This window comes from Hippocampus comes, unplaced genomic scaffold (genome assembly GCF_001891065.2).
Source record: "Hippocampus comes isolate QL1 unplaced genomic scaffold, H_comes_QL1_v1.1 scaffold111, whole genome shotgun sequence".
In the NCBI taxonomy this organism is placed as follows: domain Eukaryota; kingdom Metazoa; phylum Chordata; class Actinopteri; order Syngnathiformes; family Syngnathidae; genus Hippocampus; species Hippocampus comes.
This window is the reverse complement of record NW_017805698.1, coordinates 2284113-2306380: the sequence shown is the minus strand read 5'-3', so window position 1 is coordinate 2306380 and position 22268 is coordinate 2284113. Positions and strand designations below refer to the sequence as shown.

Below are 22268 nucleotides of genomic sequence, written 5' to 3'. Positions count from 1 at the left end.
TTGTACATTGAGTCAAATGTGGTCCTTTGCATGATCAATGATATTGACCATAATCCATTTAATATTGATATGGATTATCTGTAACTATGCATCAACATCTACAATGTCACAGATATGAGTGTATTCAAACAAAATTGCTGTAATTGTGCCTTGAAACTGATTTTTCCATCAGAAGGTTGTTTTTTTTTAAAAGTCGCATTGATGTTACGCAATAGTTTCGCAATTCAGGTGCTGAACTTGCGCTGTGCTTTTTGTCAGTGTTTTGGTTTGAAATGCCAAACTTAGCCAATGTTTGACAAAGCGGAGTAGAGATGTTGCATCGCATACTGCTTTTCGAGGCCCGTTTGGCAGCAAGCGCCTTTCCACAAGTTGTGTTATGTGCCTCAAACCACGCACTGGAGTATTTCCTGTCGGTCTTTGGCAAATGGAGGCATGAGTCCGTTGAATTCTTCACTATGTTACTAAAGATGGACTGACAGAAAGCCTGGAAAAACAATGAATTTTTGCAGGAAAACAGAACAATGATGATCCTTTCCTTCGAGTTTCTGCACAAAGTCTGGTTTACTTTGAAAGGAGGTGGTGGAAATTCTTCATGGGAACAATGTTTGTCACATGACGGTAGTTTGTGTGATTTGTGAGAGCTCACATTTGGCCTTGCCAAGGCTTTCATGATTCCACTTTTAATCCCACTATTCATTGAAATTCCGTATTATTGTCCTCTTGTTTTCCTCTTCTTTTTTTTTGTTCCATTTGCAAGTGCAAAGCTTTAATAGATCAGTTTTACTGCAACTCTATTAGAATGGTAGCAATAGTCGTAAGATGTGGTTTTAATTTTTTTTTTTTTTTTTTTAATATAGGATACTTAAGAAGTGCAATATTGCTGCTAACGCCACTGTTGAGCGACCACATGGAGTACATTGGCATTTACTTGACAATACCATATGGTACTTTTTTCAGGGGGGAGGGGTGGGGTGGGGTTTACGGTCAAGTGTTTGTTCATTTTATGGTACAAGGGGTTGAAAATAATCCATGTTTGGCAAGTTTTCAAGATTGCTCCAAACGCAATGATGGGATGTATTTGTGGAAGGATGTCTGAAGATGCTGCCCCTCCGCATGCTTTTGGAGATTGGCCGAGGAGAATTAAAGAGGGCTTTTTAGGTAGGAACTGCCTCCAAGAAGGCCAAGGGCTAGGAGTATAAGCACAGACTTTTTTTTCCCCTCTTCTTACTCTGATTCATGCAATGATTCAATAATAATAGCAGCACAGAGCGGGAAATTAGCATCATGAAAAGCTGAAATGACCAATTTTGGTTTCAGGAACAATATGGCATTCATTTTTCAACACACTAAATGTATGTACTTGATTCCCAATTGTAGTTTACACGGTTCGAATGTTTTCATGAAATCATCATGATGAACATCGCATTCTACGATCAATCCTACACATTGGTTGAACTGAGAGTGTATGTTGAAAGCACCGTGTTTATTGCAAAACTGTTTTGCTGTATTTATGTTTTAACGATTACAAATCACAGACCAAGCGGTGACTGTCTTGCGGTGGTCGCTTTACTGCCTGATTTTTTTTTTTCTTCTTTTTACCAAGACAATGCTCTGCTGAATGTTTTCCTATGAAGAGCATGATGACAAAATGAACCAATAATTGTTCACGTTCCAAAAACCACTGTGAATTTTGACTACAACAAAATGAGTTGTGATCTGTATGTGTTCACCAAAGCCGACAAAGTAGAACAACGTTGAAACGATGCTGTAGACTGTTTTGTAATAACGCACTAATTTTCGAGGTACTTTCTAAAGACTTTTTTTTTGTCTTTTTTAATTCCACACATCACTTCATGTTATCTGATAATGAACACAACCTTGCTGTTGTTTGTTATGTATTTGCTTATTTTGGTGTTTGGCCTTAATGACTTGATGACCGTTTCAGTAATGTTTTGTTTTTTGGTCACGTCATGTGTCAGACTATGTACAGTAAGTACTTTTTTTTTTTTTTTTTGCATCTATGTGTTTGATTTATACTGGTACCAATCTAACCAAAGCAGGTGAAGCAGGATGTTAGTTGATGCTCAACATTTTTTTTTCAATGTGTGCTGTAATTACCAATCAAATGTGAAATGCAAGTTGTTGTTTTTTCTTAAATTAAATAAAATGTTTTATTATGAGGTCAAAGTTCATATTTCTGGTCATTTTAAAAGATGAAAACACCTTTGTTTTGAATGGTAAAATCGAGTTTGTCCTTTAGGTGTCAGCAGAAGAACGCATTACCATTTGCAACCGGTACTAGGTGCCAATTGTGAGCAATATGCATATTGGAACATTTGAAGCACATTTCCTTTTATTCGGGTTCTTGACATGTTCTTGACCATTAGCGTTTCTGCCCATGTCAGACGCACTTTTTGTCTGGTTTGGGTAAAAACAAGGGGAAATACTGCAAACGTAATTACAGTTTTAGTTATGTCAAGGGTCCATATGTACTCCCCCGAGGTATGTCGTAAAACCACATAATTACAGAGCAGCTGGGACTTAATTGTAAGCTATCATTTTGTACTTGGTTTTATGCACTTTCTCCTCCCACGCAGGAGGCATATTTTCTTCAAATCATTGAGGAACCGATTTAGTTTTACCCTGACAGTTTTGGGTTCGTGTTGAGGTTATATTAAAAGTCACATGGTTTGACATTCAGTCAAAAAAAATCATCAGGAAATAAGCAAATGATTTCGACATGAAACACCACCTTTATGTAGTCTAACCTTTCAAATGCATTTCGGCTGGCGGCCATTCATTACGTCCTTAATGCTATCTCGTTACGCTTTCCAAGTGAAACTCAATAAACTGAAAGTCACGCATACACAAAGACACCCACCGGCAGAACGTCTGCCTCACAGTTCCCATGTGCCGGGTTCCAGTCTTGGCTCGGTTTGTATGTTCACACCGTGTGGGTTTTTTTTTCTATGGGAGACTTTCTCTCGCAGAAAAAAAACATACATGTTAGACTCGAAATCAAGGTTACTGATATACAAATCTTAAAGGGCCACAAATACTTTTTCTTAGAGAGTCCATGGTCCATTTATATAGGGTGGTCTTTCTACCTGTGATATGATTCCAAACAACAACAATCCAAACGGAAATAAAATGTCATTTCCGTTTTGACATTAAATAAATCATTTAAATGATGTCTAATCATAGAATCAAATGACCTCTTGGAAATGTCACATATTCCGTTTTTTGTCTGATTTGAACTAAAGTGATTTTTTTTTTATTTATTTTTTTTTTGTGGAGCTAATGTGTCATCAACACGCGCTAAATGCTATCCTGTGATGAACAATTGCCCAGAAAGTAGACTCCTAAAGGATATTGGGGAATCCCAAGAATGCAGGCCACATGCTGTCCTGTCGGCTACGGTGCAAGCCTGAGGCCTGACATTGTGCCTGGCAGCACCCCACTCGGCAGCTTACATGCACACGTGACAGCAGCTCTTGTGTAAATATGTGTATGTGTATTTGGAAACAGTTTTTTTCAATCAAAACCGTGTGAGCCATGCAGGTTATATACCAAATGGGCCTCCGACGTGGATGGCGTGAAGAAGACAACAAATCAAATGCTCCTTGATTACCATTCAAGTAACCCCCCCCCCCAAAAAAGTCCTGTCTTCCTGTCGACTCGGCAGGCCCCTGTGCGACTTGTCTGAGAGCGGTCACTATTATTGATGACAGAGGAAAGGATTGTTATGCAGGGCCTCGTGTGGGATGCCATCAGAGAGTGCAATTGGAAACCTTTTGAAAATGTCAAAGTGACACATGATTATGAATATTAAACAGTCATATACAGCCCATGATCACTTGACAGGAATAGGGGAGCTGACAGATGGCGGGGTGTGGTAGCTCGTAGTGAATATCCAAGTTACAACGGCCTAATGCGTGGAGCAAATTATTGGAAAAAAACATGTTGTCGTTATTGTTGCTCAATCCACAGCCCAGGCAGAAATGTCATGTTTGTTAATGCTTGTTATGAAGTTAGTTTGGAAACATGTCACCCAACTTGCCCTCCTGCATAGGAAGGACTGACGACCAATCCAGGATGTAGTCCGTTCGCTGGAACGGGCTTCAAATGCTGTCCTGTGCACTCCAATTGTGTTTTGTATTCCTCAGCGTGGCCCCAATACTTTGTTTGTGTATGATTGATATTTATTTATACACCCTTTTATATTTTAGCCCACATATACAAACCTTATAAATGGGACGCAATATGTTCTCTTCACTTTAAGTTGTATTACCTCACATAGTACTGTAGATATGGAACACTTCTGAGTTTCATTGAATGTGAAAAAAGAGATTAATATTACCCCCCCCCCCCCCGCAAAAAAAAATAAAAAAAGATCGCAGTGCTTTTTATATAAAGTCCAGTCAAGTCCAACGATAAGGGCAAAGGAGTAAGAAAATATAAAAAATCTCTATTAACCCCAATTAACATCCCAGTGATGCACAGATCTCCGAAGCAAACTGATTACACATTAGTTTGAATCGCTAAATTCCATTTTGAGGCTCAATCTACATCAGTCTTATCATTGTGACCTCTCAAAAAAAAGAAACATTTGCATCAATCTACTGTACATTAAATGAGTTTTATGACTCTTGCCAGGGTACCTTATTTTCCACACTAAAAGGCGCACTGGATTATGAGGCCCACCTTCAATGAATGGCCTATTTTGTAATTTTTTATACATTGTAAGACACAATCTACAATGCATCCACTAGATGGAGCTACGCTCAAGGAAACGCCAACAGAACGATCAGATGTCAGTAAAACTTATTTAATAAAGCAGCGACACAGTTCACTTAACCAACAGCAAGTTATAACATTGACTCGTTAACGTTGAACTCGCTTGCCGCTGCTCTATTTCCGTGTTCAAATGCGTAACCGATCGCCTTAAATTTGAACTCTGCGTTGTCAGCATGTCTCGAACAAGGAGCCATTTTGGGGGTCGCAATATTACCGTAATGACCATACACAAGGCGCATCGGATGTTAAGGCGCTGTGAACTTTTAAGGAAATGGAAGGTTTTTAGGTGCGCCTTATAGTGCGGAAAATACGGTATCCATATCCTGACACTTGGGCCAGACTTGAGCATTTCTGTTCGATAAAAGTCGGCACAGGCCCAATGCTTGGAAGTCTCAGGAAAATCAGCGATTGTGTGGTAGATGTTTTTTGTTTTTTTTTTCCCTGCTCGACTTCATCTGCGTGGAAAATGTTGAGAGCCAACAATCCAAAATGTTAAACCTGACTGCTATTACTGATCAGAAATCCGAGTTTGGCTGTGCCGTGGACGTTTGTGATTTTTATTTTATTTTTTTTTGTAGGAAAGTGTACATTACAGTTAGGACGCTTGTGACAAACAGCTACCCAAATTGTTCATACACGGTAAAATATCAGGTGACTTTACTCTGACTTCGAAAAATGAGATCTGAATAAGTTATTTATTGAGAGTGTGCTGTACTCAAATGACCTCCAATAAATGATATTACAGAATTGATCTCTTAAGTGTGCAGTACTCAAATGAACTGAAGTAGCAACATTTATAACAAGCTTCCAGTACTAAATAAAAAAAATCTGATATTGAGCAGTGCAGAGGTCTCTCTGAAGTCAGCTAACAATGATTGTCTCTGGTGCTCCACACCTAAATTGATCAGATTGAAAAAAACTCAAATAAAAATCTTACTCGTTGGTGCTGCTGCAAGAAAAGTTGCTGATCTTCAATCATCTTTTTCTCATGAATCATTTAAACGTAAAGTTGGAAACTACGCTCTGTGTATCTGTTCATTCCTTGAAATCCGCCTGACTTTTTGGAGACAGGTCCGATTAGAATGTACAGTGGAACCTCTAAAGATTGAACACACTTCAAATATCAGATAAAAAACTCAAGTTCGTTATGGAACATTTTACGATTTCAATGCCACACAAATAATGTAAAAAAAAAAAAAAAAAAAAAAGACAATGGGGATAAATTATCCCTGATGACATATTGATGGATGCAAAATTTTATGTTCATCTGCCTTGCAAATATAAAAAGGACATTTCTGCTTGTGCTTTAGAGGCAGGTCTCCTCACATGAAATTGGAACTGAGCGACTTTCACATGTACCGGTACTTTTTTTTTTTTTTAAGGGATTATTGTGGACTATTGTGAGCCAGCAATGATCCGTTCTGCTCTTATATTAGAATCCGTTCACCTTCCACTTCCATTGTCATAGCTGTTTTGTTTGACTTTGGCAGTTTGCATTCCTAATTGTACAACCTGATTGGGGGGGGGGTCATCGAATTTCGAGGTTCCACTGTACATGTTCGTATACAAAACAGGACCTCGCGTGTAGGGAAATAATGTCCACAATACATAGTCATTGTTCTTACCTGTACAAATGTATTGATATTCTTCTTCATCTGCGGATTTTTCTGTGTACAGTAATTGCTACAATCGCGATCGCATATAAAATTATTTCTCTAAAATGTATAAATAACAAAATGATTACATAAGTTTTCTATATATATCTATGAATGCATTATAAACAGGAGCCATTTAAACAGAATCTCGCCCATGTTCTCCTCATTGGTTTTTACAATGTTAATGTTACAATGTACAATGCTACTCTCTAACACCTTTACCACAAATCAGACTATGTGTATCATGTGGAAAGATGCCACTTCAATCTTCAAAAAAAAAACCAAAAAACAAAAAGAAACAAAAAAAAAAAAAATCAAACAGTTCCACTCCGAGAACCCCTTTATAATTGAAATTACACACAAAAGAGCTTCGTTTACTTTAGAGTTCACCTTGTATACAATATAGAACATATGGATCTAAGTATCTCTTTAAATGATTAGATATATTCATAAAGTTGCAATGTCTTAATGCAGCAGTTCAGTGAGTGCTCCAATAGCTTACGGGAAACAAAAAGGATCAAGATGGCTAAAAGAGAAACGAATCAACAAACAAATTATATTGTCTTTTTGGGGGGGAGTACAAATGACGTCAAGGGGTCATGCAGTCCTCCGCCTGTTTCTTTTTAGTGAAGGAGCCACGTACCGAAAATTGGTCCTACTTGAACATCAAGTGCCTGACTTCTCAGTTGAAGTTAGACAACATTAAAGGGGTCCCATCTTGACAAAACAAAACAACCAAATATAACGGAGTGTCCATTTTGTGCCTACATACATACAAGTGCTATGTTAGCATCACAAGTTTGGTGTTGGACTTTGGCTGGAGCTTTTCACTGACGGCAGCAAAGAACTGGCGCTGAATACAGAAGGTCTCTCTTGAATGGCAACCAACAGATGCTTTGCTCTCCCTTGGTTGTCACTGCAAAGAAAACGAGGGAAACGATGGTTGGATCTAGCATGTGAAGTCCTCAAACACCCCGTGGTGTCCCGTGTGATGATGGTGGTGATTGGGCAGCATCGTGTTGGCGTACGCCCCTTCTGGGTGACTCCGCGTCACGGCATTGGGCTCCTGTCGAAAGCACAGAAAACAACTTGAATGGTACTCGATCATCCATGCTGAATTTGGGTGTTGAAAGAACATTGCAAAAATAAAATTTTCCACTTTGGGGGGTTGTTTATTGGTTATGGCAATAGACAGAATCTGAGTCAAAATGCATAAAAACATGAACACAGTGTTGTGCGTTTGAGTGTAATACTGTGCTTGACACAAGCAGGAGTTTGGCGGATACTTGAACAATTCTTCTTCTTGTTCTTCTTCAAAAAAAGAGGCTTCACTCTTAATGCTACTCTCAGTTGAAGTTTACTATGTAACTAAACAATATAGAGAATTAAATGTGTTTTTAAACAAACCACATTATCTTTGTCTTACAAAAGTCCACTTAGCATAATGCTAACAAACGCAAGTAGCATCAACGCATGTCGACAGACAATAGAACACTACTCACATTATGTACTGTATCCTCAATGAAAGACAGCTACTATTACTACAGCATACTAAGTCACTTACAGTAGTTGTGAACGTCTTCTTTGTTTTTTTTTTTTTTTGCGTTTGCATGACTGTGTTATAATGCCCCGTGGCGGCGAGGTTGTGCACACCAAAAGGAGCCACATCGACTGAATTGCACGAACTGTTCAATTCTTTGCGCATTATTTATTTACGTTATGAAGATGTTTCTCCACCAAATAATCATGTTTTGCTTGGCGACCAAAAATGTATTTACTTCACACAATTTTTAACTGGACTTATGTCTATTGTCAGAACCAATAAACACTAAAATAGTAGAGAGTGTTAATTTACCTATAAGAGGGAAAATCTACAAATTCAGTTGCAGATCAACAAAGCTTTACTCGAGTTTTTAATCAGAGGAATAAAAACCTTTCTAGATTAATATTTTTTGCACTGACACTGAATCTCTCCTTGTTGTTTCTCTAGCACATCCGATTTTAATAATATTAATAATAATAATAATAATAATAATCACAATAATAATGTCAGGGCGATAAATTACAACACAAGTTTTTACAGGTCAAACTTAAAAACCAAAAATGAAAATGTCTCAAAAAGCTGATGTGGTAGAAAAAAAAGTAATGGCATTAATAAAATCAATGTCAAAAATACACTCATGGGGCACATCCAGTAAAACTGCCTCTGATAAAAATTTGCTGTTGACCAGTGAAATTAAGGAATACTTTGGACAATGTTTTGCGTCCTGGAACACTTTGGCGAAGGCCTTTTTCTCTCGACCATGACTGCCCAATTGTACAAAGCAAAAAAATCACCAAAAATACTTTGTCATAATGGTGAATGCTGTTCTCCTTCCAACGTGTCATGTCCCATTACCCCAAAACTTTGGTCTGTATTGTGAGATAAGATTATGACATTTTCATACCCGCGAAAAACAAAACAATATGACTCATTTTTTCCATTCAAAGTGAATTATATTCCAGATGAGGCCTTGCACAAATTTAAGAATCGATTCATATAATGATGATGACTGAAAAAAAGCAATCACCCAGGAAAGGGTGACGTAAGCAATGAAAACAACAAACGGTAACAAGGACAAAAGAACAACCGTCCTAACCCCATGTCATGACAGCACCCTGATCTGGGACAAAATAGAAATACAAAATGAAACTTAAATATGTCGAAAGTTGTTGGCGAATGCACTGATTTTAATCACTGCCAGCACTGAAGTAGCAGTGAACAGCACTGAGAACTGACTCTTGGACTCGTTTGTGAAACATCCAAATAAAGTTGTGCAATAAACAAATCTAGCCTTTGAGCAAATGGCTGTGATGTATTAAGAACACTGCATATCATTAATAGAGAAGTGGGAAAATATGATTTCCCCTGAATATTCCCATGTACAGTAGTTTCTCAGTCGAAGCCCAGCGCCACGGGAAGTAGCCGCGACATGAAAAGAAGCACAGTTTGTTGCGTTACAGAATGTGCCAGACCTCGATCTTCATTTCTTCCAGACCCACTGTCGCAACAGTGGCAGGCTGCGGTTGCGGCTTGGTCTTCTTTTCCTCTCTTTGTGGCCTCAGTACACGTTGTAGCCGTTGCTTGAAGACCTACATGAAAACAGCAACACAAAAGAACAAAGATGAGAAGCGGACGGGGCCTATCCGAGACCCTGCCCATGATTTGTGGCATGAAAAGAAATGCCGCAAAAGCTCAGATGATGACACTAATAAGGAGTAAGTAAGTACCCATTGTAACATTTTAGGTCCGGAGATACAAGTAGCAATGATTTTTATCCACCCATAGTGCTTGTCACATGAGCTGGACTGGCTTTCCATTCACATATTCACATCCTGTATCTGTTCCGTCCTTTAACAATCCATCTGTCCATTCAAATTATCACATCTTGTTAAACAGCTTTCTGACAATTTACGCATACATAAAATAAAGGTAAACTGATGTCAATATAGAGTGGGGACATGCAATCCTTCGACCTTGTTTGTCCAAAAAAGGTTGTTTCTCACATTTGCCTGTGGAACTACTGTTATTGCTTGCTTACGTGATGGCAAACATCCGATTCTGACGTGCTGGATATGCAACCATGTCGTCTGGGGCCCGGTATGCTCATTTAATCAGGCAGCATGACATTAGTCAGGCTGCACGATAAATGACAATCAGTCTTCGGGGAATTCAGGGCGACATTTTGTCTTGGCCTGCTGAATCGAGGTCAAAGAAGGGCTTGCTGTGTTTAAGCCGACTGCCGGTGGGATTTATTTATTTATTTATTTATTTCTAATCTTACTGATTCTTGGTCTGCAAAGCTAGGGTAAGGCTAGCATGGACTAACCAAGTTGCATTCACAATAAGGGTAATATTTTATGTTTAAGTATCTAGTGTGACATAATTAAACACAGGTCACAATTTACCAATAAGTAAAAGTTCACACATTTTTTTTAAAAATTCTATTTTAACTCAAATTAAAGGAGTGGAGACAGCATGATGACTACTGCTTAGCACATCTGCCTAACAGTTCTTAGAATCCGGGTTCCTGTATGGAGATTTCATGTCCTCCCTGTGCCACTCACTGCAGGTTTTCAAGCGCTATAGAAAACAAATTAATGGCTGAATGCATTGTTTTTCGGATTAAATTGATCAGTTAGTTGTAAGAGGTTATGATTAGGACTACCGTATTTTCCGGATTATAAATCGCAGATTCTATCATTTGACATGTTATTTTCACATTAAACCGCAAGAGGGGTCTCTAGGTCTGTGTTGATGCTTTCCACATTGACAAAAAAAAAAAAAGCCTACGATGACTCTGACGTCAGCGAAGTAGAAGAGGAAGCACTGTCTCTTCTACCACCGAAGTTGGCAGAGTTGCTTAGAAGTGACAACGAGGATGAAGATTTCATTGGATTTAGTGATTTGGAGTGACACTGATGGTTTGGTGAACTTGTTAGCATGATCATTATGCTACAGTTATCTGAATAACTCTTTATATGTTACGTGAACATACGGGCACATTCTGAGTTCATTGTTTATGCATCATGTAACGTTAGCATATCGTACTCTTATTCAGCCTGTTGTTTTATTTTTATTTGCCTTCAAAGATGACATGTCTGTTCTTGGTGTTGGATTTTATCACATAAATTTCCCCCTAAAATGCGACTTATACTCCAGTGCGACTTATGTATGTTTTTTTGTTCTTTATTATGCATTTTATGGCTGGTGCGACTTATACTCAGGAGTGACTGATAGTCCGGAAAATACGGTAATTATTCTAAAAGTGAAACCATTATCTTGATGGATATCTACAGTACCCATTCATGGCACTTTTTTACCAACCGTCACTTTTCCATTCTAGGGTCAGCCAATTTTGGGACAACACCCTGAACTGGTTGCCAGTCAATCAAAGGGCATGAAGAGGTTAACCATTTTCACACAAGAGTGTGGCCACTGTACATGCAGACATGTACATTCAACCAACATGACGCTTACATGCAAACATAGATACGGACACCATACCTCATAGATATAATCTAGGATTTCTAAAATAGTCAGGATGCTGGCTCCGATGAAAAGGCCCATCTGTCCGCCAATGTCACCTAAAAACAGCGTATTCAGACAAAAGCTGAAGTCATCGGCTGTTTTTTTTTCTCCAGCATTTTGACAAATTATCATTTCATTAATCAACACAGTGGTACCTTGAGATACGAAAGAGGGCGTTTGCACTTTTCAAATTGCCAGCGAAAGTGGCTACAATTCATCACCTCCTGCCCCCCTTTAGTTTCCGACCCAAGCCACGCCCTTCCCTAACGTGAGCGTGCACGAGACAGGCACTGTAAGAATACGCACGCGGTAAACAAGCAATTCTTCGCCACAATTTCTACTTTGTCAGCGTGACTCATTCATGTTTGAGTGTTGTGTTGTTACTCTTGTTTTATTTGGAGAGAGTCCAATTCATTCTCTTTAACTTTAGCTGCTTACCGGAAGTAAGTAATCCGGCCATGAAGCATTTTAACAAGTATGACAAAGGTGTTTTTTTTTTTTTTTTTTTTTGGGGGGGGGGGGGGACTTCAAACTAGCCTTTTATAACAGGCAGCAGTTTGACAGGTGGAGGACAATAGTTCAAAACAAAAGGCTTCTACTTGAGTTACAAGCGTAGACATGAAATGAATTACACTCGTATCTCAAGACACCACTGCAATACATAGAATTATGGCGGCAGAAGTCATACCTAATAAACCTGCAACGTCATAGGCTTTCTTTTGCTCTATTGTTTCAAAGTTGAGAGCCTCAAAGAAGATGTCCAAAACCAGGAAATTGTCTCTAAGAAAAGTGGCAGAATATTATAATATAGCAAAAGCAAAAAAAAAAAAAAAAAAAATCACAAGACTCAGATCAGATCAGAAATATGACAATATTCTATCGACACTAGACTTTTCACATTAGTGAATAAAATGTCGTTTTAGTGAACCCTTTGTTATATACTGCATAGAGCTGCAACGTTTAACAGATAACTAATCAGTTATTAAATCAATCTAAATATTTTCTGATTTCTGTAGTCCTCCCTGGAAGCAGATTCTTTGTGTTTTTTTTCTGCTTTTACATTGGAAAACCATACTCAACATTTTTACGCATTTTCCGATATGTAATGGACCAAACTAGTAACTGAGTTATCATTAGTTCATGTCCAGTGATTGAACAAAGGGATGAAAATGTTTTTTAAAAAATAAATAAATTCCGATTCATTGACAAAAATTAACCCCTCATACTGTTCTCTACACATATTGTGACCTGACAATATCAAACGATATATTGCTCACAATAAAGCATAAAAAAGTAAGGTGATGCGATAATAAACATTTCTTGTTGCGTTTTATGTTGTGTGCAGGTGATCGTAGGCTCGAGGTCAGAGTTAATGATCAGTTTTTTTACGAGAAGCGCATCATCGCTCTTACTCCCTCTCACTCTCTGGTGAGTTAGGTTGTCGCTCTGGAGCGCTCCTACCTGATGTAGTCTTCTGACTTGTCGTATTTCCTGGAGAGATAGCGAGCCGAACCCTTGCTAGGGATTTTGACCATGGAGAGCTCTTTGCCGTAACGGGTGAGATTACAAGGCGTCTCGCATGGACAGGTGTCCCCGCTGGTCTTCTGGAGCTGCGCTGCAATGCAACCCAAAATAACTTCTCATCTTATACCTGCATGGCTGACTAAAACACGAGACAGAATTAGGAGGAATATCCCAAATTGTGGTGTTTAAATTGGATTTTTGGAAATTTTGCAGAGATTGCGAGGGGTAAACTAGTAATATCGGACTATTCACTTCTACCACATTTGTAGAAATGAACAGGATTGTCCATCTGGCTGAAAATGGAAGTCTTCTATAGTTTGCTAATTCATGTTTAAGCAACGCTAGTTAATTGATTTTGCTTTCAGTGTTGTGCCTTGCTTCTTATTCACATTACAGTTACAAAACAAAATGAAGATTATTTACATCCGTGATTCTGAACTGGTGGGTGAGGTCCCTTTGTAGAGCCATTTGGGTGGGTCACCAACAAGTAGTCATAAAATACAGGGGGAACATTTCGAGGTTACAGATATCGTAAGAATCCTTTTTCACAGAGTACAGGTAAGCACAACCAGGGCTTTTTTTATGACTTGGAAACCGCGTTAGCGACTTGCGCTCAATACGGGTGATGTCGCCACCGTAGGAGCAGTCAAATATGTCAATGACATTATGGCAATCACCAGAAACGTTATTACATGGGGTGTAAACACAATGTCTCATGTAAAAAAGCCCATTGCTGTTTTAATAATCTAATCATACAGACTGTTAAATTTGTTGCGGTTTCTTTGGTTTTCATCCTTCGTTCGAAGACACTTATTGATGTTGCACTTTTCGAAAGAGATCAGTGGCAAGATATCCATTTTTGTTGAAGTCCATCATCAATTTCTTTACAAAAGTGTTCTTCGAGGCACTTTAAACCTGTAATCATGTGTAATTCAATTAGCATGAACGGTACACATGCTTGAGGAATCCATTTGCGTTAATGTTTTAACAACTACTAAAGTGGGTGGTGACTTGCTGGTAAAAGGCGGTCTCGTGTGATAGATGAGAATGAATGATTTACCGTTTTTTTTTCTTTATGAAGGAGAACAATGGCGTATATTTCTCATGAGGGAACTCTTCCTCTAAGAAAATATTTTTAGCTATTACCTTCCACCAAGAAGTCATAATTCATATCATTGTATTCACAATTATATATGGATATAACCTCCTCCTAATGTATTCAATAAGTTTTAAATTTAGTAATGAGAGGTGTAATTAAATTTGTGAATGAAACGGCAGAAAAGGTGTAATTATACCGCACATATATCTACCCATGTCTGTGCATTAGCATAAATTATTTTAGACTGCAACATTAAAGCCATTGAAAGCGCTGCGCTTTTGTTCCGTCCCAATATCTGCGGAAGGGAGAGCGAGATCAGATTGAAGACGGAGGAGACGCCGCAGAAATGACGAATACGTTTAATATTAACAGTTCAACAATGCCGGTCATTCCACTCGAAAGTGACAAAATCACAATGGGGAAGTCATTTCAAGATATTCAGATTACTTCCGGCTATGGTATTGCTTGTATATCTATTTAGATAGATAGATCTGTCTATCTCGATAGATTTATAAAATATTCAAAACACTGTACTGTATACATTTTGCATCGTATTCTCTCGTGTAATGCGAAAAGAAATGAAGGCAGATTGTTTCTTACCAAGTGCTTTGTCAACACAGTTGATTTTATTAGGAGGACAGATATCAGCGGTTCCTGGAGAGGAGAGCACATAATGAGCCTGATCAATCACAAACAAAATGATCAGTGACCCGTATCTACCGCAATGAGGAAGAACGGCTGTGAACAACACGCCGTCGCTTATCATCCATCTCCAAACGAATGCAGCCACACGGAGGATGACTTGCATCCACGGGCATGGCCGTCTCTGAGAAATGAAGCATGCAGCCTGCATGTGTAGAGTAAACATCCTCAGAAAAACACATTGGCCAGTCCATCAAACGCGGGAATTCATTAGCGGCACTATCATTAGCAGAGTTCTGCTGTTTTGCTTCTTTATGAGGTGCGGTGATTAATGTACAGTGAAATGACATTGGCTTGTCTGTGTGACTTTTTCCACGCTCACAGTTACGTCTTGTTCAATCTCGTTTGTACAATGTTGTGCAATTATCGCTGCGTATAAATTACAGTCTTGAATAATAAAAAGGGCAGCCCGACTTTATTTTTGTCTGTAGAGACAAAAGCTGTGTCCTTTTTCCATGAGCTGTCCACATATCACAGGACAAGAACACCCTAATAGCTTTTTTGGGCAGTCGCCCAAATATAGAAAGAGACCAGACACTAAAATATTTACTTTGAGGCAACCAAGTTGTGGAAAACACATTTTTGCTTCTATGCCTTAATGGTGGTATAAGATTTAAATGTGGGAGATGCTTTCCAAAGAGTCACATAAAGTCACAAAATGGGTTTTTAAAATAAGATTTTATCGACTGCTTATCCTCATGACGCGTTCAGTTCGTTAGCTAGCCACTCTAGAGTTTTATCAGACCCATGTAGACTTACTGTAATCAACTGCGCAAGAAGAGAGGAGACAGTGTTGATAAGTGTACAGCATTGCTAGTTTAGCGCCCCAACATGCCATTCATCCATTTTCGGTAGTGCTCAATTGTTCTCATGAATGTCACGGGTGAGCTAGAGCCTATCCGGGACTGATCACCATCCAAGTGAAAACAAACAGAAGCTACTGCTTTAAAGTGCTTTAAAGTCTTCTAAGTCAGACATTCCAGTATTCAGCAACCACCACAAGCAGCAGCCCTTTGCATATGTTGACGAGGGAATGGAAAACTCGCCACCAAATAGATGACAAAGGGACAACACAGTGAACGAGTGGCTAGCACATCTTACGGTGCCAAGGTTGAGGGGTTTGAATCGGTCTCTGGCTTTCTTGTGAGGCTGGTGTTTGCCATGAGCTTGTGTTGATTTTATTAGGTCAACATATAGACTATTCATACCCACATTCACACCTCCGGACAATTTTGTTTATCGCACTAGCTAACATATCTGTCACGGTTGAGGGTTTTGCTGGCAAATGCTTGAAGACCCAAGTGTAGGAAGGCAGAGTGCAGTTGTCTCAAAAAGAATTTATTTTCAAAAACACAACAACAAAAAGTGAACAAGGAATATAGAATCAAAAAATATTTAATGTTGAATCAAATCTAAATTCTACATGTCAACAACAGCAACAAGGAAACCAAAACAGCATGAGTGGGATCGTGTGTAATGACAAAGGCTGCAGTGTGTGAGCACCGACACCAACTTACAGAAACAACAAATCAACAGACAGACACCAGAGGAGCTAAATACAAGCAAACTGACGAGATAATGAGGTACACCCGGACACGACACGAGTGGCTGAGGGAGCTGATCGGTTGGCGCAAGGAACAGGGCTGACGAGGACAGGTGGAAACAAAAACCTAATGAGACAGACGAGACATGGAAAGGGGACACACACACACACACACACACACACACACACACACACACACACACACACACACGCACACACACACACACTAAAAAAAACATGAAACAAAACTCCAGACACACACACACACACACACACACCAAAAAAAAAACATGAAACAAAACTCCAAAAAAAAGTCAACATAACACTGATCATGACAATATCCGCTAATTGTAAACAACATCATATTTAACGGACATGTTTGCGAAGCTCTCAACACTTGCCAACTACAATTATAAAAATAACAACTTTGATTACATGGTGCCTTTAAAAAGACCCACGAACGAACTATGAGGGGCAATTAAATGTGCGTCCAGTTCCTAAATGTAGACTTTGGTGAACAGATGGTGCCTGAGGAGTTTTTGAACATATACAAACAAAACTATAGCTGGGGCTATAACCACTGCATGTGCAAGACAGGATTATCTTCCACATCCTGTTTACTGTGTAAAAACTCTATAAGTCAGCGCTGTAACATTTGAACAGCTGTGTGTGTGTGTGTGTGTGTGTGTGTGTGTGTGTGTGTGTGTGTGTGTGTGTGTGTGTGGTCAAGACTGAAAAAGACTTTCTATTCACAAGTTGGCCTCCTGCCCCTTTGACAAGCTTTTGAGCCAATTGCTCTCAGGAGTCCTATAAAGGAATTTGAGTCTTCTTAATCAACAATAAATTGTTGCACCCCGATGTGTGGTGCCCAGCACAGGCCTGCTTTACCAAAGCCAGCAGGCCAAAGCTCCCACATGTATTAAATCTGATATCTACAATAAATAGAATTCCTGATGCAATATATCACCGTGGGAAGCCAAAGCGGTGCTGCCACTTTCTCACGACTCCCAAGTGATTGTTGCTCACAATCTGTTAATTCAAATGTGTCTCCCAATACGGACCCGTTTTTTTTTTTTTTTTTTTGCTGTCTTGTTCATTTGCAGTGGGGCCGCATTTCTTGTTAAAATGAGTTATTTCTCAAAGTAAACTTGAGCTTGCAATTTCTTCCCTGGACTGACGCGCGAGGCAATGGCCATTTATAATTTCGGTCACAAATTGATTTCCCACTGTTAAAAACAGTGGACCAGCACTTATAATAGTACAGCTGTCATACCATAATGTAATAGTTGTGGCCCTGAGGAATATTTGAAAGCAGCACTATTATTCTTTGTCCATTCTCAATTTCTCATTTCTATACTGTATATTTTTTTTCCAGACTTAACAATCCAAAACATGAGTGATTTGCAGACAATCCAACGTTGTTTCCTATGGAAGTGATACGTGCACTTTGTGGCCTAATATGTTGACTGTACCCTGAGTTGGTTGTGTGGTGTAACAGCTTGCATTTTTTTTTTCCTGAGCTTAAATGCAGCCACCAGCTCTTTCAAAATAAACACACATTTTACATTCAGTGGCATGACTGCAGCAGTATTGATGACACACATGCTGTGCGAGTCTCGGCAGCTCATTTGGTGTTTGAAAGACTGGCGTCTCAGTCATATCCTCCAGATGATTAGGGAAAATGAAAAATTGGTAATCAATAGAGATAAATGTCTGTTTGACACAGCAAACACCATTTTCTAATCTGACTGGGCTGTCTGTGCCTGTCGGATATTAGGTCTTTTACTTCATTTGCACCAATATTCCATCATAAATATACTATTACTGTGCAACATCCAAATCCAAAATGCATTAAAATGGCACTGTATAGAGTTCAACAAAATAATTGGGAAAAATATGAATCAAAAGTCGCACAAAAACATTCTACATTTTCTCTTTTTTTGTTTCTTTCCATGTACATTCCAAATGACACTTAACCTCGATTGTGTTTACACTCACGGAACACATGAAACATGTGTCTGGCATCACAATTATTGGGACTATTTTTTGGCTCTTGCCGTGATTTATGTTTTCTCAGTTTTTTTGGCTCTTGCCTTTGCGTATGTTCTTCGTTATTCAAGTAAGTCGTTCTTGGTGTATTTAAGTGTATCCGTTGTTTGTTCTCCATCTGGTTTGGTCTTTCTTGTACTTTTGTTCCAAGCTATTTTCATTTGTGTTTTTTCCTTGCCATGTGCAAGCACTATTTGTTTTCTTCGCTTAATTCCTGGTTTGTGGTCCAGCGCCATTATTTGTACTTTGTTGGTCTTGCGCCTCTATTTTGTAAATCAATATTTTTGTGAGTTCAACTTTCCTGAGTCTATGTTTGAAGGGTCTGATTCCATCCGTAACCTTCCGGATGTCCGACATACACCAAAAGGAGCAACATGATGTCCACTGAAGTGAAGCAAAAAAATTTTAAAACATTTTCTTGACATTTCATTTAAATATGTCATTACTTATGTTACATTACTACTACATGATGTTGGAACAGAAATGGCATTTCTTTTCATTTGAATTGGGAATAAGCACTGTTTGCATTTTTTTTTCCTATGACGCATATCACAATTCGACACTTGACACTTGAGAGAACAAGAGAAATCAGAAATGAACCATGCAGTGTAAGTCTGGTTGAAAGCGTGTGTCAAAAGTGTTTAAACCGCTTCTTGGAATAAATGTGTTTGCCTTTGGAGGTTCCACAGTATTTCCAGTACATCCACCAACTTAAGCGGTTAATAATTACACTAACTGTGGAGTGGAGCAAAGACCTTTGATAAAACAACAGATCCACTTGTCATAGCAGTACTGGTTTGATTCTTTGCTTTGGTCTGCCATGTGAATTGTATACTGTATTTATGAGTCAAGCTGAGCTAAAAACATGCAACCATACACAACCGAGAACGCGACCACAAGCTTCACGCTTTGCTATTAGAAGCCGGAATAATAAATGATATAAATGGACGATGGCCTGGCCGAGCTAAAGGTTTGGAAATTCACTGAGATGTTAATCACGAATGACACCTGACTGAGAGCTGCCATTAAAGCTGAAGAGCTGAAGAGCATCGCATTCCTGGTACAACAGCTCAAGGTCAGCCACACCAAATTACATCTGTCCCCCATGGGTTCAAGTGGGCCAAAATGCAGATGGGTTATTTTGCATATGCCTCATGATATCATGTAAATGCAAGGCTGCTGCGGATCAGCTGATTATTAAAACAGTTGCCTGCAAATATTCCAATGATAAGCGGTGACTCCTAATTGGATTCTTCATTCAGCCTGGCTGCCACTCACTCAATCTGATCCATCCTTCCGTGATCTATAGCTGCTTATTCGGTTCAGGGTCACATTCGGGCTGCAGTCTATTCCAACTGAGTTAGGGTGAGAGGTGGGGTACACCGTGGACTGGTCCCCTGTCAATCACACAGCTGACACATGTTGACATCTAGAAAAATGGGAAGTCGGAAATGTCCAGTGTTGCAAAATGAAATAATTACATAGAATATTAAAATTGCACAAAGACGTTGTCATTTGACACTGTATGGAAATTGATTTTCAAATATTCATCTAGGATTCTAATCCAATTGGTGACCAAGCTTGGATTCATTTTACCCCGCAATAAGTATAGAAATAGACATACCCTATTTAAATCCTCCCTATGCATGTTTTTATAGCATTTACAAGACATCATTTTTTATGGTCTTGAAACACACTTTTAAAATAATACAAAGACATATAAACAAATAATATATTGAGAGTGTGCAAGAGTAATTCATAACACAAAAATATTATCCAAGTAGCGGAACAGTGTACCATCTATCCATCCATCCATTTCTAATCCGTTTGTCCTCACGAGGGTCGCGGGCATGCTGGAGCCTATCCCAGCTGTTTTAGGGCAGTAGGCGGGGTACACCCTGAACTGGTTGCCAGCCAATCGCAGGGCACACAGAGATGAACAACCATCCGTGGTCACAATCACACCGAGGGACAATTTAGAGTGTTCCATTAACTTCCCATGCCTGTTTTTGGAAGGTGGGAGAAAACCGGGGTACCCAGAGAAACCCCACGCAAGCACGGGGAGAACATCCAAACGCCACACAGAAAGGCCAGAGCCGGAAGCGAACCCTGCACCTCTGCACTGTGAGGTGCTAACCAGTCGTCCACTGTGCCTCCCGGAACAGTGTGCCATGCCTATATATGTCTACAGTAAGCAACCAAACTTATCATCCCATAATGCATGTAAATAATCAAGCCCAAAGAAGTACATTTTGAAATGTATCATTAACTGTCACTTTCTGTAGGTGTAAAAAGTAGGATTATATAGGATGAAATTCAATCATTTTTCACAAAAAACTATACTAAGCTGAAACTACTTCCAGTACTTCGTGTGCTGTAGTATTTGCATGTAGCATGTATGCCTTTCAGGGGTGAGATGAAGTGAGTGACATCAGGAGTTGGAATTGAGTTGGCCATATACTGTACTTCAGTGTGAGCATCTGGGCGTGAGTTGTGGCCTACCGCAGCTTCTTGTTAGCGCTCTCTTTTTATATTTGAGTGTTTGACATTTTGTACCATTCAAACAAACAACTGAAAGTACTTTTTTTTTAAATGCCAAACACAGAGCTACTATTTATTGTTTCTGCCAAAATGACAGCAAAGTATATTTTACACTCTGTATAGGCGAGAAACGTAAAACCTCGACAAAATCAGATCATACCTGGCATGTGCACCATCCGACAGTTGCACACTCGCACAACTTCATTGGTCTCGCAGAGTAGGCGACAGGCGCTGATGCTGTAAGTGTCGTATCCGGGGAACTTCTCCTTGCTGCTGGAGCGGCAGTTCCCCCAAGGCTGGGGCAGATATGTCAACTGAGCATAGAGATTTATTAGCCAGGCAGCCAGCAGAGGTGAACTGTTCAGGACTAAACCAGTATGGTAGTGATGGTGCTCGTGGGTGGACTTGACGATGACGACGATCAAGACCTACCCTTTGCTCCTGACATGAAACAAAGGTCTGGAAGCCTGGCGAGACACCGAAGCCCAGCTGGTGAATGTAAGGAGGCTCATCTTGACTATGGATTTGAACTCGGATTCCGGCCTCCAGAGATGTCTCATCTTCAAAACGGAGCACACGCAGGGCATGGAAAATTCAGAGGAAAATGGAAATGTGATGTCAACATATCACACTCCAGATTGAAATGCTATTAATGAAACGTAAGTTTGTTGTGAAAAGCACATGGAAACTATACCTTCAACCATTTTGACATATATGCCAGTTTTTTCGGCAGCAAAGTGATTTGGTGCCAGTACAGTGGAACCTCATTTGACAAATTTAATTTGTTCCATTGTGTTTTTCATGTGTTTTTGTGTTTGCGTCCACTTACAGGATGTGCATGCATTGGTCACAAAGGGCAGTGTAATGCAGACATACAGATACGAATGTAGAATTTCAAAACTGCAGTAAGTGACTCAGTAAGCTGCAGTAGTATTCGTTGTTGTTGTTGTTGTTGTTGTTGTTGTTTTTTGCAGAGGATAAAGAATATATGCCTGTGTGTATTGTATTGTTTTATCTATTGTGTTGCTTCACTGTTATCATGTGTTCAAATATCAGTTGCTTAAAGGGTGATAGCACAGCAACACTGATGCTTTCCATTTGCCCGTCCGTGGCGTTGTGCATCCGTTTTGTATAAGGCAACGTCATGTGGTTGTCATGTGCTACACAACGCGTCATTCTCAATACAATATATTTAGTTTGACAGGAAACTTCAACTTGAAGCCTCTTATTTGAAGGCTGTCTTCCAAACTGTTGCTTGTTGGGAATGAAGTTGAGTTTTATGACACC

General features: G+C 39.4%; 1 protein-coding gene across 1 annotated transcript in view; it reads right to left on the bottom strand.

Annotated features, from left to right (window-relative positions):
• Positions 1 to 6179: 6179 nt before the first annotated feature.
• The window catches only part of asic4a (acid-sensing (proton-gated) ion channel family member 4a), an 83805-nt gene continuing 67716 nt past the window's right edge, over positions 6180 to 22268 (bottom strand). The window contains exons 3-10 of the mRNA XM_019882531.1: positions 21414 to 21541; positions 21142 to 21295; positions 14747 to 14800; positions 12985 to 13138; positions 12212 to 12303; positions 11500 to 11579; positions 9468 to 9584; positions 6180 to 7518 (exon numbers count right to left, since the gene is read on the bottom strand). Coding sequence (XP_019738090.1) covers positions 7402 to 7518; positions 9468 to 9584; positions 11500 to 11579; positions 12212 to 12303; positions 12985 to 13138; positions 14747 to 14800; positions 21142 to 21295; positions 21414 to 21541 — 896 coding nt within the window. The 3' untranslated portion in view covers positions 6180 to 7401. The remainder of the gene's footprint in view (positions 7519 to 9467; positions 9585 to 11499; positions 11580 to 12211; positions 12304 to 12984; positions 13139 to 14746; positions 14801 to 21141; positions 21296 to 21413; positions 21542 to 22268) is intronic.